Source organism: Notechis scutatus, chromosome 3, assembly GCF_049901735.1.
Source record: "Notechis scutatus isolate UNSWTSFEM ecotype Mainland chromosome 3, rNotScu1.2, whole genome shotgun sequence".
In the NCBI taxonomy this organism is placed as follows: domain Eukaryota; kingdom Metazoa; phylum Chordata; class Lepidosauria; order Squamata; family Elapidae; genus Notechis; species Notechis scutatus.
This window is the reverse complement of record NC_142011.1, coordinates 179,287,198-179,308,206: the sequence shown is the minus strand read 5'-3', so window position 1 is coordinate 179,308,206 and position 21,009 is coordinate 179,287,198. Positions and strand designations below refer to the sequence as shown.

The 21,009-nt window shown below is 37.1% G+C and overlaps 2 protein-coding genes across 8 annotated transcripts; both read left to right on the top strand.

The window, feature by feature from the left end:
- The first annotated feature begins 2 nt into the window (after positions 1–2).
- On the top strand, positions 3–8,454 carry ZFAND1 (zinc finger AN1-type containing 1). Of its 6 annotated transcripts, none has more exons than XM_087961943.1 (8): positions 3–849; positions 4,566–4,608; positions 4,862–4,901; positions 6,203–6,330; positions 6,416–6,507; positions 7,260–7,381; positions 7,819–7,974; positions 8,057–8,454. In XM_087961943.1, the coding sequence occupies exons 4-8, from the start codon at positions 6,224–6,226 to the stop codon at positions 8,222–8,224; spliced, it is 645 nt and encodes a 214-aa protein (XP_087818069.1). In that variant the 5' UTR covers positions 3–849; positions 4,566–4,608; positions 4,862–4,901; positions 6,203–6,223; the 3' UTR covers positions 8,225–8,454. The 6 variants fall into 6 exon arrangements, with proteins under 6 accessions (XP_087818069.1, XP_087818065.1, XP_087818063.1 ...); XM_087961939.1 differs by having other exon boundaries at positions 177–204; XM_087961937.1 differs by lacking the exon at positions 3–849 and adding an exon at positions 1,895–1,970.
- A 1,806-nt stretch (positions 8,455–10,260) lies between these two features.
- Positions 10,261–20,989, top strand: IMPA1 (inositol monophosphatase 1). Of its 2 annotated transcripts, none has more exons than XM_026691297.2 (9): positions 10,261–10,408; positions 12,252–12,324; positions 13,340–13,473; positions 14,978–15,082; positions 15,289–15,334; positions 15,457–15,565; positions 17,298–17,406; positions 18,864–19,015; positions 20,507–20,989. In XM_026691297.2, the coding sequence occupies exons 2-9, from the start codon at positions 12,262–12,264 to the stop codon at positions 20,623–20,625; spliced, it is 837 nt and encodes a 278-aa protein (XP_026547082.1). In that variant the 5' UTR covers positions 10,261–10,408; positions 12,252–12,261; the 3' UTR covers positions 20,626–20,989. The 2 variants fall into 2 exon arrangements, with proteins under 2 accessions (XP_026547082.1, XP_087818070.1); XM_087961944.1 differs by lacking the exon at positions 10,261–10,408 and adding an exon at positions 11,398–11,602.
- The last annotated feature ends 20 nt before the right edge of the window (positions 20,990–21,009 follow it).

The window sequence follows — 21,009 nt, the reverse complement described above, 5'->3', positions numbered from 1 at the left end:
GCGACCGCGGAAACCCTAAAATGGCTCGGGAAGGAAGCCGCGCGCCCAGTAAAAAGGAGAAACGGTGACTTTGTAAAGTGGACAGTCTGGACTTGCTCCCCCCACTGGAACATGCCGTCCTGAACTGTAACAAACTCCTGTTCCTGAAGTTTGGATAAATAGTAATGTATTTTCAGCATAGGTGCAGAAGCATGCTGTTCCAGAGTTAAGCAATACTTAAAAGAGAGTTTGTATAGTTTATTGTAGTGTATGTTGGAGGTGGTGACCCTTGAGAGGTGTATGAAATTTAATTTTAATGTATGACGATTAGTGTGCATTCAAAGTGACAAAGTTATTCTAAATCTAAGTCTTTGCTGTAATTCACAGAAATCACAGGCCTGTTTCAAACGCCACCACTGTTGCACTGTGAAGCTTTGAACATGGGGTAAAAGTCCAATGCACATTGTAACTAAAAATAAAACTTGATTGCCATTGGGATAAACGAGATTAAAAACATTCAACTACAGTCTTTAGTGAAATACTAACTGAAAAGTTAAAGATTTATGATGAGTATAACTTTCTTCACCAGTTCTTAGTAGGTTGGTAAGATTCTGTAGATTCCACACAGGTAGCTATGTTGAATCTCTTGTGCAAAAATTACAACACGCTTTAACATTATCTAATACATAGCAAAGTCCAGGAAGACTCTTAGAATTAATGTGTTTTAAAATGCAAGAAAATTTATAACATTTTATAAGAACTGTAGCAGTGGAAGGTATTTTAAGAATTCAAACTGAATCATCCCAAACAGATGGCTGTCCAGCTTCTGTTTGAATACATCGACAAAAAAGGAACTCACAATTACCAAAGGTATTTTTCTGCTCTCACAATTACCAAAGGTAGTTTTGTCTCTCTAATACTCAACTGGAATTTTCCTACAAGTTTATTATTCCATATGCTATGCTTTACAATAATGAAAAAGAGTTTCTGATGTTCTGTGCACTTTGGAAAAATGTGCTCTATAGTTTTCATTAGATATTACCTCTCCTGGACATTAAAACAGAGTAATGTATTTCAATGACATTACACTGCTTTATAGTGCCACTTTAAGGAGTTGAGTCATAATGTAGTTCTTCAAAGTAGCAACATATGTTTAGGCTCCTTTAATGCACAATAGAGAACTGAACAAGAAAAATGAACAATTTTTTCTAAATTATTTTCAAAGACTATATGGTTCTAAAATGTGTCCAGTTTTATATTACTTTCTGGTCCACTGATTCTCTACTTTTGCACCTTGACACTTATTTCAAGAACTTCTCTAAATCTTTCTAAAAATATAGTATATATAGAACTGAATGCAATAATGTTCAGCTGAAAGTTGACTAGTACATAATATAGAACTCTTCCCACTTTTTACAAACTACATTTTGTCAAGGCTTTGCTGCTGATTCATATTAAATTGTGATCAACCACAATCCCAAATTCTCCCCACACCCGTCTGGCATATGCTATTAACAAAATTTATTAACAAAAACAAAAACATATGCACTTTTCCTGAGTGATTTTGAATGTCTATTAAATTTTATTTTTTTAGTTCACAAAATAGAAACAATCCGTAGGGCAATGGATTCTTGTTGCATCACAAGTTCATTTCATAGTTCGTCAGAAGTGAACGAGAGACTTCTAAGCAATCCTAAACTGAAGTCTAGAATGGGAAATCGAAAAATCTCCGGAAGGAAACATAAAATCAGTTCGCTGTTGTTGCTGGGATAACTACATGGAGTCCCCGCACAAGCTTTACCCTTCGGTTGATGTCAGGGGCGATCCCGCCTCTCATTAGGTTCAAGCAATGGGGAAGGGAAAAGGAAAGGGGTGGAATACAGACTTCAGTGTTCCCGGAAGAAAGTGGCGGTGTGCACATGCGCCGTTGGGAAACATGGCGGAATTGGAAATCGGGCAGCATTGCGGGGTTGAAGAGTGTAAGCAGCTCGGTAAGAGCGTTTTGTTTGGAGGTTTAGCTAGGAGACTAGGAGTGATCGGCCGGGAGCAACTTGGGGATGGAATCGGACCCACATAAGTATTTCGAGGGCTCGCAACTTTTACCGCGAAACATTTTTGCCTCTGAATTCGCTACTTGTCACCGTGGGAATTTCAGCGTCAAACGATTCCCACACTTGGCTTGGTGTTTCTACCTATCCCACGAGAGCTAGTCGAGTGGAGGCAAGGCGATCGGAAAGCCGAGGGCTCTTTCTATGAATCTGCCTGCTTGCCTGCTGGTTAGATGCAGCTGAAGGGCGTTTGTGGTTATGAATGTAGTGAAAAGCTAATTTCTTTAAAAAAAACCTTACAGGAGTGACCACACGTGTTTATTTTTTATTTGTCAATTGCTTACAAGATAATAGGTATAAGTAAAAACATAGTTATGAATACATGGATACATATAAGAAAAATGAAAAAATATAAAAGAAACAATAGGACAGGGACGGTTGCACGCCTTATACAGGCCTCTTAGGAAAGTGGTGAGGTCAATAGTAGACAGTCTAAGGTTAAAGTTTTTGGGGTTTGGGGAAGAAACCACAGAGTCAGGTAGAGTATTCCAGACATTGACCACTTTGTTGCTGAAGTCGTATTTCCTGCAATCAAGCTTGGTGCGGTTAACCTTGAGTTTGTATCTATTTGCTCTTGTGTTGTTATGGTTGGTTGGTTGAAGTTGAAGAATTCTTTTTCAGTTCTCTATTGGTTGAAGCTGAAGTATTCATTGACTGGTAGGACATTGCAATGTATGATTTTATATACTATACTTAGATATATTATATCTATCTGCACTCACAAACAAAAAAATCTCCACACCACAAGCCAGGCAAACACCTGGGCACAAACAGATCCCCCCTGATACCTCCAGCTCAAACACATCCCAACCAGGCACCCAGATGAAACCCAGCTTCCTAACTAATGATAGCCGTCCATTTACCCGAAGCCAAGCTGCACTAAAGGCCTCCAATAAATAACACAATGCTGCCAGCCAATCAAGATACAAAAAGAGCCAAAAAACAGACAGAAGATATTAGAGACACCAATCAAGCAGAACACAGCAAACTCCGAGACCAATAAACACAGACCAAGACTCCCAACCAATCAGGATGAAGAAAAACCATTCTGGCACAGCAATAGGCTGCCCCAAATTTAAATCTGAAACCACTGTAAAAGTTTGACTCACAGACGGACACAATACAGAAGCCTGATGATGGCAGATGAGATTCTGCTGAAACATTGCTACAACTTTAAAAGCACCACTACTATGACGTGGGAAAATACCCGAACAAAGCTGAAGGCTATATATATATATATATAAAAGATAGGCAGAGTTCACTTGGTTCCTTATTTCTACGTTTTCACACACATCTATTTTTGTTAAGGACTTTTTAAAACAAGTATAAAAGAGATCAAATCATAATATATATCTAATATATCATATATATATATATGATATATTAGATATATATTATGATTTGATCTTTTATACTTGTTTTAAAAAGTCCTTAACAAAAAATAGATGCGTGTGTAAAACGTAGAAATAAGGAACCAAGTGAACTCTGCCTATCTTTAGTACACCCAAAGGCCTTTTAAACAGATGTATTCGCAGTTCTACCCTTAAAGTTTCACTTTGCTTCCATCTTTAGCTTACTTTAGGAGGTATCAAAAACCCATTTATTCTACCTATTGATAACTTTAACTCTGATCTACTGAAAATCATCCCAGTCATTCAAAAACAAAGCACTTGTGGGCCAGAGGTTTTATGAAAATTGGACAAGGGGAGAAGAGTTTTATTCACACATATTTGACATTGTAATCCTGCCTTTCTGCAAAATGTTCCAAAATTAGTTTACATTTGTCATAACATATTGTTCTTTAGTATTATTTGTTCATATTAATATTTGTTTAGTGTTATTTTGTTTCAATATACACTTTTATATTATTGAAAATTCTCTTGGTGTCTTATTAGATTCATAACCTGTACGCTCTTCAATAAAGTTATACAATGCTCCCCATAACAACTACAACCCTGTGAGAATTTAACACAGGGACTATACAGCTATTGAAAAATTATATTCCTGTAACTATAGAAAGATAAAATTAGGAAACAAAAATGACTCTTATTAAACTATGCAAGATGGAAACACCAATTTACCTTTCTTTTTTTGTTGTTATTTAAAAGTTTTAAAGACAAAACCACAATCCACTGCAATTAAATTAGTAAATTGTATTTCAATAAGGGTAGCATACATGTCACTGTACTGTATTCTATGACATTTTTAAAAATTATATTACTGACATTTTTTCAACCTCATTTCCAAATGCCAGTATACTACTCAGAATTTATGACTGAAACCTCTTTAAATCCAACAAATTAAAAACAGTGTGCTTAAGAATACCTAGTTAATTCAGCAGTTTGGCCTCAAGTTTATTCCATTTAGCATATAAATTGCCCAGTAATGTGTTCATATGGAATAGATCTTCCAACTTACCTTTTATCAGTATGAATTTATCAAAGTATGAATATAATTACAATATTTCTTTTATATTAGATTTTCTCCCTTTTGTCTGTGATGGCTGCTCAGGAGTCTTCTGGTAATTATATTATTAATTATTAAGGTATAGTCTAGCAATATAGACTATTTTTAGAGATTTGGGATAGTATTGTAAAGAAGAGTAGAGAAAATATATGGAAATGAGAAAGGAAAGAATAAATTTTAAGTAGTAAACATTACATGGTACTGTTTCATTTCAAGCGGAGTTTAAGAAAGACTAAGTCACTCTTTCGTAAAATCCTATTATTACACATAATGATGGCATTTTTTGTTTCTGTAAAACTTTTTTTAAGCCTTCAACACAGAAGTCTGTCTGCTCATGGTTGTTCTGAGGTAAGCTAATAATTCAGAATTAATTTGTTGCAAGTTATATTTATGAACATTTTACCTAGTAAGAGAAATTCATATTCTTTACATTTGTTTAAAAAAAATTTGCAAGCAAAACTTTCTCATCCAGGTTGTCTTATTGCTAAATTATGCCTGCAAAAAAAGGTCTCTTAGAGTATATAGTTTAGAACAGCTGACCAAGTGAGGACGTTATTGTGAATTAGACTGTGAACATAGTCTGTTTGCAATGAAAGTAATATTTTCTTTCATTGCAGCAGTTGAAAACAGTTTTCAGCTAAGCCTCAAAATATTATGTGGTACAGTGGTTAGAGTGCAGTACTGCAAGCTACTTCTGCTGACTGCCAGCTATCTAAAATTTGGCAGTTCAAATCTCACCAGGCTCAAGGTTGACTCAGCCTTCCATCCTTCCGAGGTGGGTAAAATGAGGCCCCAATTGTTGGAGGCAATATGCTGGCTCTGTAAACTGCTTAGAGAGGGCTGTAAAGCGGTATATAAGTCTAAGTGCTATTGCTATTTTTCTAATCCTATCTTTGGGGAAGAACAAATAGTTTGAAGGTCAACTATTACCTGGCTTCCTTTACTATTAATTATACTTTCCTGTTGACCAGTTGATGGAATTATAGCTAGCAATTTGGATAGACAGCACCAAAGGGAAACCAATTGCCAGAGTCAGGGAACTGCTCCAAAAAGTAAAATGGTAAAACCAAAGGTTTCAATTAAATAGCTAACAGTAGTGAGGTTATATATCAATCCATAGTGTTTTACAGCACCCTCTGAGCAGTTTATAGAGTCAGCATATTGTCCCCAACAGTTTTACCAAACTTGGAAAGATGAGTCAATCTTGAGCCCCATTAGGATCGAACTTCAGGCTATGTCAGTGTGCTTGCAGTGCTGCATTCTAACCACTATGCCACCAGGATTTGCAAAAGATGGTTTGCAAGATATCTGTTTTTGCTACGTAGTTTAGTTATGGCTTGTGTCTACCCTACGAAGAGCTATTAAGTCAAGTTGTACTCCAGGTTTGTAGGACAGGTATGCAAATTATTTTGATGACTCTTATATATCCAGGAGTTCACAGGGGGAGAAGGAGCATCTAAGTAAAGGATTAACTGGTATAGTTTGGCATTATATCTAAATTTGAACTAGCTACTTCCTCTCAGGTTGTTGCCACCAGGTAGTTTATTTTAAATAGTGTACACTTAGTTTAAACTATGAACTTTTATAATTTCAATATATAATTTGATCTTTGAAATAAGATTTTAAATGGTATTTTTTAATTCACTTAGGCAAATCTAAAAAACAAAAATATGAAACTGGATTATCACAAATCATTTCCATGCATGTATAAAGGTTGTGATGGAAGAGAACTTGTACCTATCTTATGCGCTTACTGTGAAAAACAATTTTGTTTAAGGTGAGAAAAGGCAATGATCTGAACAAATCTTATCCTATTGTTCTGTAAAGTATCTAGTGAATATTTGGCAGTCTATTATTTCCAGGCACCGTCATCAGTCAGACCATGAGTGTGAGAAATTGGAAATCCCTCAAGCTCGTATGACTGGCACTCGGCAACTGATTAAAGATATTGTAGGTAAGTGCAGAAGGATTTTTTAAAATATTGTTAGAATAGAGCACATATCCAGTGATCCATGCCCTTTAGCTGAATAAATCCTGCTTCAAAAGTATTGCAGAGGTTAAGCTGCGTTCTGTAAACTCAGTTGATTATAATGGGAATTTGAAGTCTGTCTTCTGAACTGAATGTAGCAAAACAGTACTCCATTCTTCATACTCCAGTGTTTACCTTTTTTCCAAGTAGGCCCAGAGTTATAATCCCCATATAGTATTTACAATATAAATAAGGATTACATTGGAGGCTGGAATTTGTTTTCCAGCATGGCAATTTCCCGCTTCTTTAAAAAAAATGAAAAAATGAAAAGAAACACATGGCACTCTGGGAACTTGGGTGTCCATGGACATCATGCTCCCTATCTTTGTTACATATTGAAATCTGCAAGAATAGATTGTAGTATAACTCAAAGCCTTTTTTCATTAATGATACTGCTGTTCCACAGTATTTTATATTAAACACAGTAACATAAAAGCTTCTTTTCTCATACTAAGGAATTCCTAAGCATCTCTTCCTTTAGATTTCATTGCTGTCACTTCTCAATCATACATGTTGAATATTGGCAACTGTCAGGAGTTGAAGATCAGGCAAGAGACTGCATCTTAAACACACAAGCAAGGAGAGGCAGCACTTTGTTCCAAGACAACTGCCCACAACATTTTGAAAAAAAAAGAGGGATGGGTAATTCAACCCAGTAAATGTCTGTATATTTTTAGATTCTAAAAAAGAAGTGACTGCAATTAAAAAATGCAGAGGAGCCAAGAACCCTGAAACAGCTGCGAAAGTGGCCCTGATGAAACTAAAAATGCATGCATGTGGAGAGAAGTCTGTTCCGCAGGTAAATCATGCTTATGGATTAAACAAATACATTTCTGAATAACTGCAGTATTCATTCTCTAACATTTTTTTCCTAATCCCTCAAACTTGTTTCAAAAGTGGTAGGGGGCACCGTTGCTTGTCTGTAAGATGTAGAATAGAATTCTTTATTGGCCAAGTGTGATTGGACACACAAGGAATTTGTCTTGGTGCAAATGCTCTCAATGTACATAAAAGAAAAGATACATTCTCCAAGAGTCAAGAATCATAAGGTACAACACTTACGTAGATTTTCTGAAGTGAAGGGCGAAGATGGAATTTGTCTTAAAATTATAGCTCTGGGGTGAGCAATTTATGCACTGGTGGAAAAATGCAAAAGTTCCTTTTAAAGCAATAAAATAAATGGAATATGCAACTAGGAACTATTTTAACACTGCACTTTGTGTTTTTCTCTTATAGACAGACAGAATCTATTTCCAAGTATTTTTACCCAAAGGAAGCAAAAATAAAAGTATACCCATGTACATTTGCAGCAAATGGAGCATTGGAAAAGCAATAGATTCTGCAGCCTGCTTAGCAAGCCTTAAAAATGACAACAACAAAACCACAGCCAAGGTAAATCAATTGAAGCAATGTTGTGGGAATTCCAAATATTTGGATTTAAAACTGATTAACTTCCTCCCCTTCCAATTTTCAGAAATTAAGACTTTGCCACCCAGAATCTGGAGAAGCCCTGCCTTTGGATCAAACAATAGAATCGTGGATAAATTCTAAAGAATCGCCACTGTATAATGGTGGAAATGTAATCCTAGAATATCTTGATAATGACATTGAATTTTTAGCAGATGCAGATTCTTATCTATAGTAATTATGGAAAATATTGCTTTTGTATTTATTGTATCAGATTTAACATGAGACTTTTTGTTTTGCTAGCTCTATGGTACAAGAGTGATTTTTCCTAAGAAACGAAAATTCAGTTTAAAAAGAAATCTGTATTTAGTCTGTTGTTTTCTGAAGTGGGCAAATACATTTGTCATACATGTCATCTCATGTATCGAAAAATAGAGTTCAGACTGACAGCTACTAAACTGAAAAGTCTACCTGTGGTGCTTAATCTGTGCTGCTGCATTCCTACATGTAGATTATTATCAATTTAGTATTTAAGTACAGCAGGTGATTGTGTTATTTGCCTGCTGTTTTCTGAACCAGATAAAATAAATGAAGTTGAAATAAAATCGCAACAGGGTGGGATTTATTAAACATAGTGGAAGATTATGTCACAAAATTTTGCCTATTTACTGTCTCTTGCTACAAATAGTCCTGAAAAATAATTTTTCAGAGTTGTCTGAAAATGTTCTACTGTATAAATGTTGTAAATAAAAAAAATTTATCAAATAACGATAGGAACTAAAAAATTCTCAACCAGAATGGAAATACCGTACATGATAGTTTTGTTAAAGAGTACTTCAGTAAGTATTGCTCATTCTACTCCTGTGATCCAGCTAATGGAGAGTGACTCAAATATACAATTTAGATAGTAGTGGTGCTTTATTAATACAAAAGCAATTTATAGAAGCCACATTCTTCAGTAACGGTTTCAGCCAAAAAAAGTTTTAATTACATAAATTCTTCAAATATATCTACTGAAGATTCTGACAATGCATTATGTAAAGTCAGTCACAGATGCTCTTTTGGAATTTTTATATTTATTTTGAAAACCATTCTGTATTTACGGTTCACTTGCATATTTAATTTTGATATTCGGTGAATTTGGGATCAATTAAATGGTTCAAATGTCAATAGGACATTATTATTGTGTCTTACAATTGTATCAACTATTAACAATTTAATCTTTTTCAACCCTGAGTTTTATTTGTCAAAAATATTTGAAGTAATGTAATTAATGTTTTCAGATATATGCACTACTATGACAGTCAATTTGCAATTCTATCAGCTATGGAAGTAGAAATGTTTCTGTTATAAGCTGTGTGTAGTCATACAAAAATCTCGAACAACCAAGCCATTTTTTTTATAAATTATAATGTATATTTTACAAATTATATATCATGTTAAAATATTCCAATATATTTTCTCTTTTTATGAAAAAGGGGATTTGGAATTTGGTTTGGTTGATAGGTGATATTGTACATTAGCTGTAGTTACGTTTGGATAATCTAGTACACAATATAAATATTTCAATGTTTCTCAAAGAAGGAAAACAAATGAATCACAGTATTGGGCGTTGGACATATACCTGCGTGTTCAAAATATCTTTTAAACATTAAAATAATTGCTCATGGGCAGTTTGAAAAGATATCGTGTTGAAATACATTGATAAGCAAGGTTAATTACTTTGAGTTTTATATTTATTAAAGTAATATAAGACTGGGGGGGAATCATGGCAAGTGTGTCCAGCAGCTCCTTTTTGACGACGAGACAATGCCCAATGCTATTTTTTCGTAATTCTATTGAAATATTTTTTACAATCAAAAGAATACCGTTCTCTCCTTCTGACCGCCCTTTATCTCCATTCCTTAATACACTCAGCGACCCAGTCCAATTTCGGAACAGAATGAAGCAATTAAAGGCGCAAATTGCTAAAAAGAAAACGGACCTCTATCAAAACTGCTTTTATTTTTCCCTTCGTATTTTGCAAGCAAAGTACAAATGATCTACTCGCCTATTTGGTGTGCCCGATTCAGGCTGAATTCGAAAGGTAAACATGCCCGAATTTTATGCAGCTACGCTGAGCCCTCGGCTAAATACGCGTAAGAAGGTAGGTTTATTTTCTCGGGAAGGGGCCGTGGAATTTCGCCGCGCCCCCACGAACATCCGAACTCTCGGCAGCCAATGGAAGCACGAGCCCGGCCTCGCTCTTTCAGACTCGCACTGCCGGGAACAATCAGACAATTTGCAATGGCAGCGCAGGAGCAGAAGGGACGGCTGAAGAACTTTGCAGCGCCTGCGCAGTGGGTGCTGCTGAGGCGGTGTCTGGTCAACCGGCTTTGCCAGTACCCGGTAGCTGCTGCAAAAAATTGGCCTCCTAACGGTAAGTCCCGGGCTGGCGAGATTGCCTGTTCTAAGCGGGGATCTGATTTAATTTTAGGATTTTTATTTTGGGGGGTGGGGGATTCTTTCCTCCCAACTCTATTGCTTTGACACAGCAGCTCGTAGGGTTCGGAATCGATTGCGCTCCAATACGTTGACAACTCCCTTATCACTGTGTCATGTATGTTAAGGTCGAGCCTTGGGTCATAGAAAATCCGACGCTGGATTTAATGGAAGCAGGAAAACGTCCCGTCCCCCCCAAGACAGATCCATTGAATATGCAAGGCCGGAACTTTCAAAAAGCATAATTGCAGCTCTGTTCTGTTTAAACAGCAACCAAACAAAACAGGAAGTGATAATCCTAACCCCCCTTTTTTTTTTTAAATTCTCAAAAGCTACAAACGTCCTCGTTGGATGCTGGAAACTGATTTAGCATAGATGCCCCACCATTCCTTGTATAACTGTCCCCTAAAGGCTTGGCTACATTTGTTTGAAAATAGGCACTGAGAAAGGGACTGTTTGATGTGCCACTTCTACTTTTAAAGAAAATGTACACTAGGCTAGATCAGGCAGTTAGGCAGTAAATGGCATTCAAGAGCACAAAGGAGCTTCCTCAGCCAGGAATTCTCTCTCCAAGATCACTTACTCTGCTCTGAGGGAAGATCAAGAAGTATTGAAAGAAGAGGATCATTAGTCCAGTTCCACCCTCTTGCTGACCTTATGTGGGCAGGGAGATGTGGAAGATTGCCCAGGGGAAGGTGAAGACCTACCGGTAAATACTCAGACATGATTAGTACTTGGATGAGAGACCACTAGGAGATCCCAGGGCTTTATGCTAAAATGGAAAATGCAAAAAAATGCAATTCTGAAAAAGGAAGTGGCAAACTATTTTATATTGTTGCCAAGAAAACAGTAAAGAAGACTATGCCCATTGATAGCCTTGCCACTCCCATCCTGTTGTACCATGCTACCCCCTCATTTCCTGGTAGCTTTCCTCTGCATGGAACAGCAGGATGGATAAGGCAAGGCAGACATATCTCAGAACCATAGAATGTGGGGAAGCTAGAAATGGGGGATAAAGGCAGAAAAAGGTTGTGAAAACCAGTCTGCAAACTTGGCTGGAGGAGGAATATGCCTCCTGACATAGTGGGAATCATCTTTGCTTGAAGATAGGAAAAAAGATGCTCCAGTGAAGGTAAGGTGAAAAAGCTCTATTTTCCCAGAGATGCTCTTTTGCCATTTGGTGTTTTCTAGTTATAATTAAGGAGGAGGGCAGGCAAGTACTCCCAGAGCAACACTAGATAGAAGCTAATCAGCCTGAAGCAGAGAGGCCTTTTCTGATGCATATAGGGAGTCTACTAAGTGCTAAGGAAGGGGTCAGACCAGTTCTTCCCTATGGCCACTATCACGGTTCACCTGCTGGCAAAGGATAAGGAAGGGCCTGCAAAGGTAAAGTAATGAGCCTTTTTATGCATCAACCTGTTAAGAGTATTTATATAGTTTTTTAAGACTTGCACCTTTAAACATAAATAGAAAAACATTTCATATTCAGTAGGTTTTACTTCTAAGGAAATACATGTATATTTTTTAGCTATGACCCCAAAATTCTGGAACAAAACAATGCTTGAAAGCAAACAAAATCCCTCAGCTTTTAAATTAAAAAAACTTCTATGGAAGATACCAGGCAGACCAATGTTAATTTTTATTTGTATATCATGAGTATAAAATCTGTGTAAAATTTGTATATGTAAGTATAAAATTCGAACAAGAGAAATCCAGAGTATGAAGTTAGTTTTGTAAACGGTAGTTTACAAGTTAAAAGTAACTGAAATATTAAATTCTAGGTAGGTAAAGATGGCCGATCCTTGGGAAGAATGCATGAACTACGCAATTGCTTTAGCAAGAAAAGCTGGAGAGGTATGAATAATTTAATTTCTATTGGGATCAGAGGGGATTTTTAAATATCATCCTCAAAAATGGTTTAAATGTTCAAAGTACTGATTTTAAATTTATCCTTTGCAGCTTGAAAATTGTGGCTTGTCACCAATAATGAATAACTGTATTAACATATTTCAGTACTGCTGTAAGAATTATTAAAATAATGAATTGAGGGACACTTGTGTCAGCTAGGCCCTAAGCTGCCATCTCTGCTTAAGAATATTAACTTTTCTGAGAAGTTGTGCATGCTCAAGAACCTGACTTGTATTTCTTTTTATTATCTAAGCAATACAAAGAAATGAGAGTTTTACAGAGCAAACAAGAAATCACATATACTTTAAAATATGAAAATAAATACCAGGTTTAGAAACCTTAAATCATGGTCAGCTTATTAAAAACAACCAATTCATCTATAAAAGTGTATACTTCCTATAGTGCCCTCATACATGTATGTATTAGTTATGCATGGCACTTGAATATAATCTGAAAAGGGTTTTTCCATTTTCTACATTTTTATTCATTACAATTGTTTGTACCAAGGGATGGGATCTTACCGGCATGACACCAGTTCAGTGAGTGTGCGTGTGCAGCACTTGTAAATCAATTTCTCCTGCAAGCAATAACCTGCTGACATGCGGCACTCAGCTGTGCCGCCCAAAGCAACTAAGGTTGCTTTAGCAGGGAATAAAGGACAGCCTAGTACCCGGACGGGTGGGTGGGCCCAACCGAAGCAAAGATCTTTGGAGCGAATTGGTTCAGTGTCAGCTGCTCTTCGGAGCTACCGGTTCTATAGAACCGGGCTGAACTGGTAGAATCCCACCCGTTTGTACCTTGTAAAATAAGAATTGAATCTGAGTCTTTCAGTATAATTTTTCTTGCTGCTTCTATGCCTTGCCCCAACAGACAAGTTTTAACTTCAGTCTTGCTGATAATTAAGAATATTATTTATCATGTTCTGTTTTCAAAATAATCATATAAAGATTTTTCTGCACAGGTAATCCGGGAGGCATTGACAGAGGAAGTAACTGTCATGATTAAAAGTTCTCCAGCAGATCTAGTCACAGTCACTGATCAAAAAGTGGAAAATATGATTATATCTTCTATAAAAGAAAAATATCCATCACACAGGTACAGCATGTTATATGAAGTTAATTGCAAAAGAGAATGCCTTTAAAATACAGGTCTGATCTCAGCAAAGGTACCCATGAGTAGGATCTTGGAATTATCAATTCACTCATTGAATTTCATAATAATGTGAAGTGGCTGTGCAAAACGCAAATGCAATTTAGGCCATGTTAATAGAAGCTATGATAGAATAAACAGATTCCAAATCAGATTTCAATATAGTTCCACTATGTGCTACATTGATCTGAGTCCATGTTGAAACCCAGAGATTCCATTTAAAAAAGATTCAGAGAAAATCTTGCAAAGAGTGGCAGCAATAGTAACGGGGTGGCTATAAATCAAGTGTTAAAAGGAAAGAATAAGGAAACTGGATATACAGTGGTCTTTGACTTACAACTGGTCACTTAGCAAAGTTATGATAAACCTTTCCCAAAAAGCTACTTAAGACCCCGTGTTGACATATGACCCCTGCACTGCACCCATAGTAATTCACTCTGATAACCAATCTCAGGGATGTTCCAATATCCCCACGTATCTCCCCCAATTCCACCTCACCAAGGCCCCATAGGCCTTGGACTGCTTCCTCTCCCAGAGAGTTCCTATAGGCCCGTGATGGCGAACCTATGGCACGCGTGCCGGAAGTGGCACACAGATCCATCTCTGCCGCACACAAGCCGTCGCCCCAGATCAGATCCACTGTGCATGTGCACATGCTTCCCGCCAGCCAGCTAATTGTTGGATATCTGCCGCTCATGCGCAAGGGACTCGAGGCGCACGGAGGTCATATGTGCATGCACAGGGGGCGGGAGGCAGGGGTCATGCACATGTGCAGGGGCACGGGGAGAGTCATGCACGCATTGCATTATGGGTGCAGGCACAGATGCGTATGCACACTTTCAGCACGTGATGACGAAAAGGTTAGCCATCCCTGCTATAGGGCCTTGGGCCTACTTCCCACCCCACATTATCCATCAAGTACTTATCTTTTGAAGATTCAAGAGCTCCATATTTCACATTGGGGAAGGAGAGCAGGTTACTCCCTGGGTCCGTGCAACTGCATCCCAGAAGCAGCCTGCCATTTTCTGAGCAACCTCAAGGAACTGTGACTGCTCCAAAATGGCATCCTCTTCAGGGATGTTCACTGATTAGCAATGGAAATTCTAGTCCCAATTGCTATTGTAACTCAAGGACTGCCTGTATTGTTTCCCAGTTACATTGACTATTGGCTATTGTGATCTTAACACATCTGGAGGATATTAGAGTGAGAAAAGCTGCACCAGACTATATGCTTCTAAGTATTAACTACATGGACCAATTACTCAGTTTTTCAGCAAATTTTTATAATATTTCAAATGAACTGATGGTCTTAAAAAAATTAAAATGACCTAAAAGTAGTTTACTGGATAAGTTAAGGCTTTTGAAGATGTAGTGTTACTTTATAATACATGTATATTAAATATGAATTTTCAATCTGTTGTCTGTCTTTGTATATTATTGTTCATTCTAGCTTTATCGGAGAAGAATCCGTTGCAGCTGGTGCAGGAAGTATTTTGACAGATAATCCCACATGGATTATTGACCCTATAGATGGAACAACTAATTTTGTGCATAGGTACTTTTTTCAGCTATCACTACATATTACTTAAAGGATGATCTTTGTTTTTGTTTTGGCATGAAAATGTTAGAACATGTTTTTCAGTAATTTCTAGAAAGAGGGATGTCTAGAATAATTTCATCCAAATTTTACTTTTCTAATTTCAGTAATTGCTTCTGTCCTCATTTTACAAAGACAAAATATTTCTCTTTTTGATCTTCAAGGTTTCCCTTCGTAGCCGTTTCAATTGGCTTTGTAGTAAAGAAGCAGGTAATTGGTTTTTCATTTTATTTTAACTTCTAATAGGAAAAAATGTTTTCATTGCAACCACTTCCTATAATGTAAAGTTGGACCGTTAAAGATCTATAGATGTTGCATTTCTCTTATCACAGATGGAATTTGGAGTTGTGTATAGCTGTGTGGAAGACAAGATGTATACTGGTCGAAAAGGAAAAGGAGCCTTTTGCAATGGACAAAAACTCCAAGTGTCAAAACAACGAGGTAAATCTTTTTCATTTCTGGTTTCTGTGTTAGGATGGAAATTCATTTCACATAAGCTCCATAAGCTTGAGGAAGCAGAGGGCTGCATTAGCCTATTTCACACCAATTATGCAATTATTACTATATCCTGTTTAGCAGCTCTCCACCTTTTTGATTTGAAATTCTTTTCATACTTAAGGCTTGGAAGCAGTCACTGCCCAACTCACTTCACAAGGTGGTTGCTGTGAGGAAAATGGGGGAAAAGTGTGTTGGATATGTTCGCTGCTTTATTTTTAAAATAATAAAGGTGGGATACAAATAAAATAAAAAATAAAGGATTTGCTTGTTTACACTTCTGCGTCTCCTTGTTGCTGATATCAACTTGCAGTTGAGAAAGGTTCTTTCTACTTTTTCATCTTTTCTCATTTTATAGGACAAGCCTTTCCTTTGAGGTTTGTTTGTTTTTTACTGGCCTTGCTGTACCTTGACCTTTTCCATTGACCTTCACTTTTCAAATTTCTTTTTATTCTAAAATTGTAAGGTCACCATAGCCCCTTCTGCTATTGGCTTTCTTCCTAAAATCAGTTTGGTGTAATGGTAAAGGTGAAAACCACAAGGCTTCAGCCTTCGGCACAAAAGCTGGCTTCTTCTCTCAGCCCTCACAAGGTGATTGTTGTGGGGAAAATAGAAGGAGGAAGAAGTATTATGTATACTCACTGCCTTGAGTTATATGCATATAAAAGAGCAGGATAAAAATACAATAATGTCCTCCAGAAATCCACACAGGCTTCTTTTGTTCTTATATTGCATTGAGAAATTGCCCTGAGGGATATAAATTCTTAAATATACTTCCGTAATTTACATTGCAAATAATTTGAGAACAGAGATGAGCTCATCTAATAGTAGTCAGCCAGAGAAGTATATGAAGAGTGAAATATTTCTATTTGTTCTATAACTGCCCCACTTAGTGCAAAAAGATTGATCAAATGCCCTTGGACATGGAGCTTACTCTGTATGTTTTCTCTTAGCACAGGGGTGTCAAACTCACGTCGTCACATGACATATCAGGACTTTTTTCCCCTTCCCTAAACCGGGTGTGGAGTGTGGATAGCGCATGATACATCTAGCCCATGGGCTGCGAGTTTGACAGCCCTGTCTTAGCACATAGTTATTATTGCTTCTGTGCTAACTGGCACTAGGTGTGCTATTAAAGCAATCTGCTTGATACCACTATGCCCTTTCATACAGTTCATCTGCTTTTTAAAAAATTTTTTGAAGCATTAGCAAGATGTTCTGTGCCTGTTTGCTACTGAATTGAATTTTTCATCAAAAGAAGGTGGATTTCTGGGAAACAGTACAGAGCATATCTGACTTGGAGAGTCAACAGGAGAATCAACTTGGAGAGTACCATATATCTGAATAAAATGCAACCTCATTGTTCATGTAATATCTGGAGGGTACCCAGGCTCAAGTGTTAGGGCTAGATGATTGCTCAGAACTTTGTGGGACATAATTATTTGTATTCTTTAACAAAGATTTACACAATATAGTTTGTTTTCTTCTTCATATTCAGATCATACATGTCTGAGTAAGCATTAAGTGAGCCTGGGAGAAGACTGCCTTTTTCCTCGCCCTTCTAGGCATTAGATAAAAAATAAGTAACAATGTGCTTTAAACAATATCGTATATTAAAATTGTTGATTTTGCCTTTTTTAACAGCACTGATCAGATGCAATTTTGTTTTATTTTGCAGACATTACAAAAGCACTCTTAGTATCAGAATTGGGGTCCAACCGTGATCCAGAAGTTATCAAAACAGTTCTATCTAATATGCAGAGGCTCCTTAGCATTCCTATTCATGGGTACGGTATCTTTCTTATTTTGATTTTATCTGCATTTTTATAGAATTTGAAACATCAGTACAATGCAGATGTTTACGAGAAGATGAGAATGTCCCCATTATTCTCTCAGTCCACACAAGGATCCAAATTAGTACCTCTTGATTCAATACATTGTCCCAGACGGTATAAGCAGAAAGCAGGCACTATACAGTAAAGTAAAAAGAATGTTGATTGTAAACCTCACCTTACTCTTTATGACCAAGGAACTATTTGACTTTGTACCCTAAGTATGAGTGGCAGTGCTGGAGGAAAAAAAAGAATTTAGGCGAGGAGTTAAGAAGAAGAAAGGTTATGAGCCGCGGTGGCGCAGTGATTAGAATGCAGTACTGCAGGCTACTTCTGCCGATCACCGGCTGCCAGCAGTTTGGTAGTTCGGGTCTCACTGGCTCAAGGTTGACTCAGCCTTCCATCCTTCCGAGGTCAGTAAAATGAGGACCCAGATTGTTGGGGGCAATATGCTGACTCTGTAAACCACTTAGAGAGGCTCTAAAAGCAGTGTGAAGTGGTATATAAGTCTAAGTGCCATTGCTATTGCTATAAATAATTTCTGCAGAGGTGTGGCTGTTTGTGGCAATGCAAGAGTTGCCAATTTTGAGATTTGTGTGCCAAATGTCGCTGATTTCCAAACGCACTGATAAATCACCATTTAATGCATTACCTTTATTAAAGAATCTGTATACAGTCATAAAAATACATATTGTGCAAAGTCTCAGAAGGTGATTGCTGAAGGTAAGGGTATAAAAGGGAAAGTGTTAATGTAAACATTTATAAGGCGTATGAAAGGAAAATAGCTTCAATTCAACAGGAGCAATCTGTTTAAAAATAATTTAATCTTGACCTATCTATCCTGGTAGTGTGTTTTAATTTTCAACCTCAGCCGCTTAGAGTTACCTTGAAGTAAGATAGGCAGTCTATAAATTTTATAAATAAGTATGTTGTTGAATGTCATCAGTTCAGAGGTAGTTGCTAGAAACAAGGACCCATGTCCACTGAATCATGAAAAGAGATGTTTGGATGTTGCACTTAATTTTCAACATTCAGAAGAATTTGTTTCTTACTCTTTATGACGTGTGTAGCTGGTTTCCAAATGCACTGACAAATTACCATTTAATTCATTATCTTTATTAAAAGAATCTGTACACAGTAATACAAATATATAATGTGCAAAGTCAGTATTCTAGCTGATTGAAAAAGGCACATATTGAATAATTAAGATAGGATGATGTAGTAGTTTGCTGTTATGAAGATTAATGTCCTGATATTGGCTACATCCAGATTTAGGTACATGCAGTTTATTTTACTAAATTCTACTCAGTTCCCCAATTCAGATTTTGTTTCTGTGCTTCAGCAACCCAAATGATTAGTCATTAACTTAAATGCCTAAATATAGGTTGCAGTAATTCTGTTACCTGTTTTAGGATTAGAGCAGTAGGGACAGCAGCTGTTAATATGTGCCTGGTCGCCACAGGAGGAGCAGATGCCTATTATGAGATGGGAATTCACTGCTGGGACATGGCAGGAGCTGGAATTATCATTCTTGAAGCTGGGGGAGTGCTGCTCGACATCTCAGGTAAAATATGTTCAAAATAAATGACAGCCAGTTTTGTACGGTTAACAATTCATAACTAAGATTGTTAAAGAACTTGACCAGTTAAGTATTTCCCACTCAGGGATACAAACCTGAGAATTTCTTTGTAGAGAGTGTGAGAATAACAAAACATTCAGGATACACACAGGGGTGGGATTCTACCAGTTCGCACCTATTCGCTAGAACCGGTTGTTAACATTCTAAGCAGTTTGGAGAACTGGTTGTTAGAAGAAATTACTGGCCTAATCCTGTAAGGAAGGCAGGAAGGAAACATTTTGGTGTTGCTTACATAAACTGCCTCTCCGTTAACCCTTCCTGTCTCAGGAACTTCTCTGGAGTTTTTTTTCCTTCTTTGCTGGTACTTTGCTTGTGTGCAGTGACCATTCAAAGTTACAATGGCACTTAAAAAAGTGAGTTATGACTGTTTTTCACACCTACGACTGTTACAGCATCCCCACAGTCATGAGAGGCCAGGCAAGGAGTCGTGTGTCTCGATGTGAGTGATGTTGAGATGACCACGCCCAGTCAGTCACATGACCACCAAGCCATGGCCACCAACTAAGCCACACCCACAGAACCGGTTGTTAAAAATTTTGAATCCCGCCCCTGGATACACATCATCATGCAAATGTTGCAACTTCCATATTTGTGTCAAATATCAGGAACTAGGTACATCAGAACAGCATTTGCATGACGACATCATAAGGCTTTGATGCAATACTGCTAATTTTTACTGGTGGTGTACCCTGCTGGGAATCATACAATAAGAATTACCCTGATTTATGTTTTTCCTTTGAAACATGCAAACTATCTCAGTTCAAAATACTAAATGACCCACCACTGCTTTGCTAAGGGGCAAAACAAAATGGGAATTGAGAAATTGTATCCACAGTAATACATCTTCCATAGCAAGGAAGATTTTTCTAGAAGCTGTGCCACGTGAATATGGCTCCTGTGTAATTGATATGTAAGACTTTTCCGCTTTTAATTTGTAAAGCTAGTTCTCACACTAGGATTCAGTGCCTACATAGAAACTTGGTGTTGTTAACATTTCATTCAAGACTGAAAATGTATTTGATCATCGTTTGTACTGTGCTGCAGGATTTTGAACTGTCCATGAGGTTGTTCCTTGTCTTGATTAATTGGACTAGTCCAGAGAATCATTATGGTATAGTAGAAAGTATTGGACTACAATCAGGGAGGCCGATTAAACATTTGGAGAGCCAAATTAATTGACTGTAAGCCATGGATACTCACTGCATTACTTTGGGCCAGGACAGTTGTTGGAGAAAAGACCTGAGGGCTGCTTTGAATTTGAATATAATTTGAAGTAACAGGCAAATATAGTTTAAGAAAATAAAATGTAATTCCTGAAACAATACTCAGTTTGCATCTCTTCATCAGTCAATCTGTAGAAATAAGTCAGATATATAGACTTGTGTGTTCAATAGACATATGTGTTTGTTTTTCTAGGAGGACCATTTGATTTGATGTCAAGAAGGATCATTGCTGCAAATTGTCAAGCAATAGCAGAGCGGATAGCAAAAGAGATTCAGATCATTCCTTTGCAAAGGGATGATGCAGTGAATTAAATATGCTATCACATGGCCTCTATTTCATAAAGAACTCCTTGGATGCTCACCCATTGTACCTGAGTAAATATAGACTCAGTTATCCATCTTGATATGTCAAAACCTGCTGCTGAAATCCTTCCCCTCTCCAATATTTTAAACATTTCTTTTATTATTTATCGTGTGTGCGGCACATTTTTAAATGTCATGCTTTCTTGCCTCTGACAAGGAAATAAATGGGATATGGTGCAAAAGAGAATTCATCTATATAAATAACAGTTCAGAACAAGTTTGACTGTCTGTATACTTCCATGTGACATTTTTTCCTTTGTATATTATAGGGGAAAAGAATAAAATCTCTAGCCAAATGTTTTAAGAGAGACAATTTCATTTAAAACAGAAATG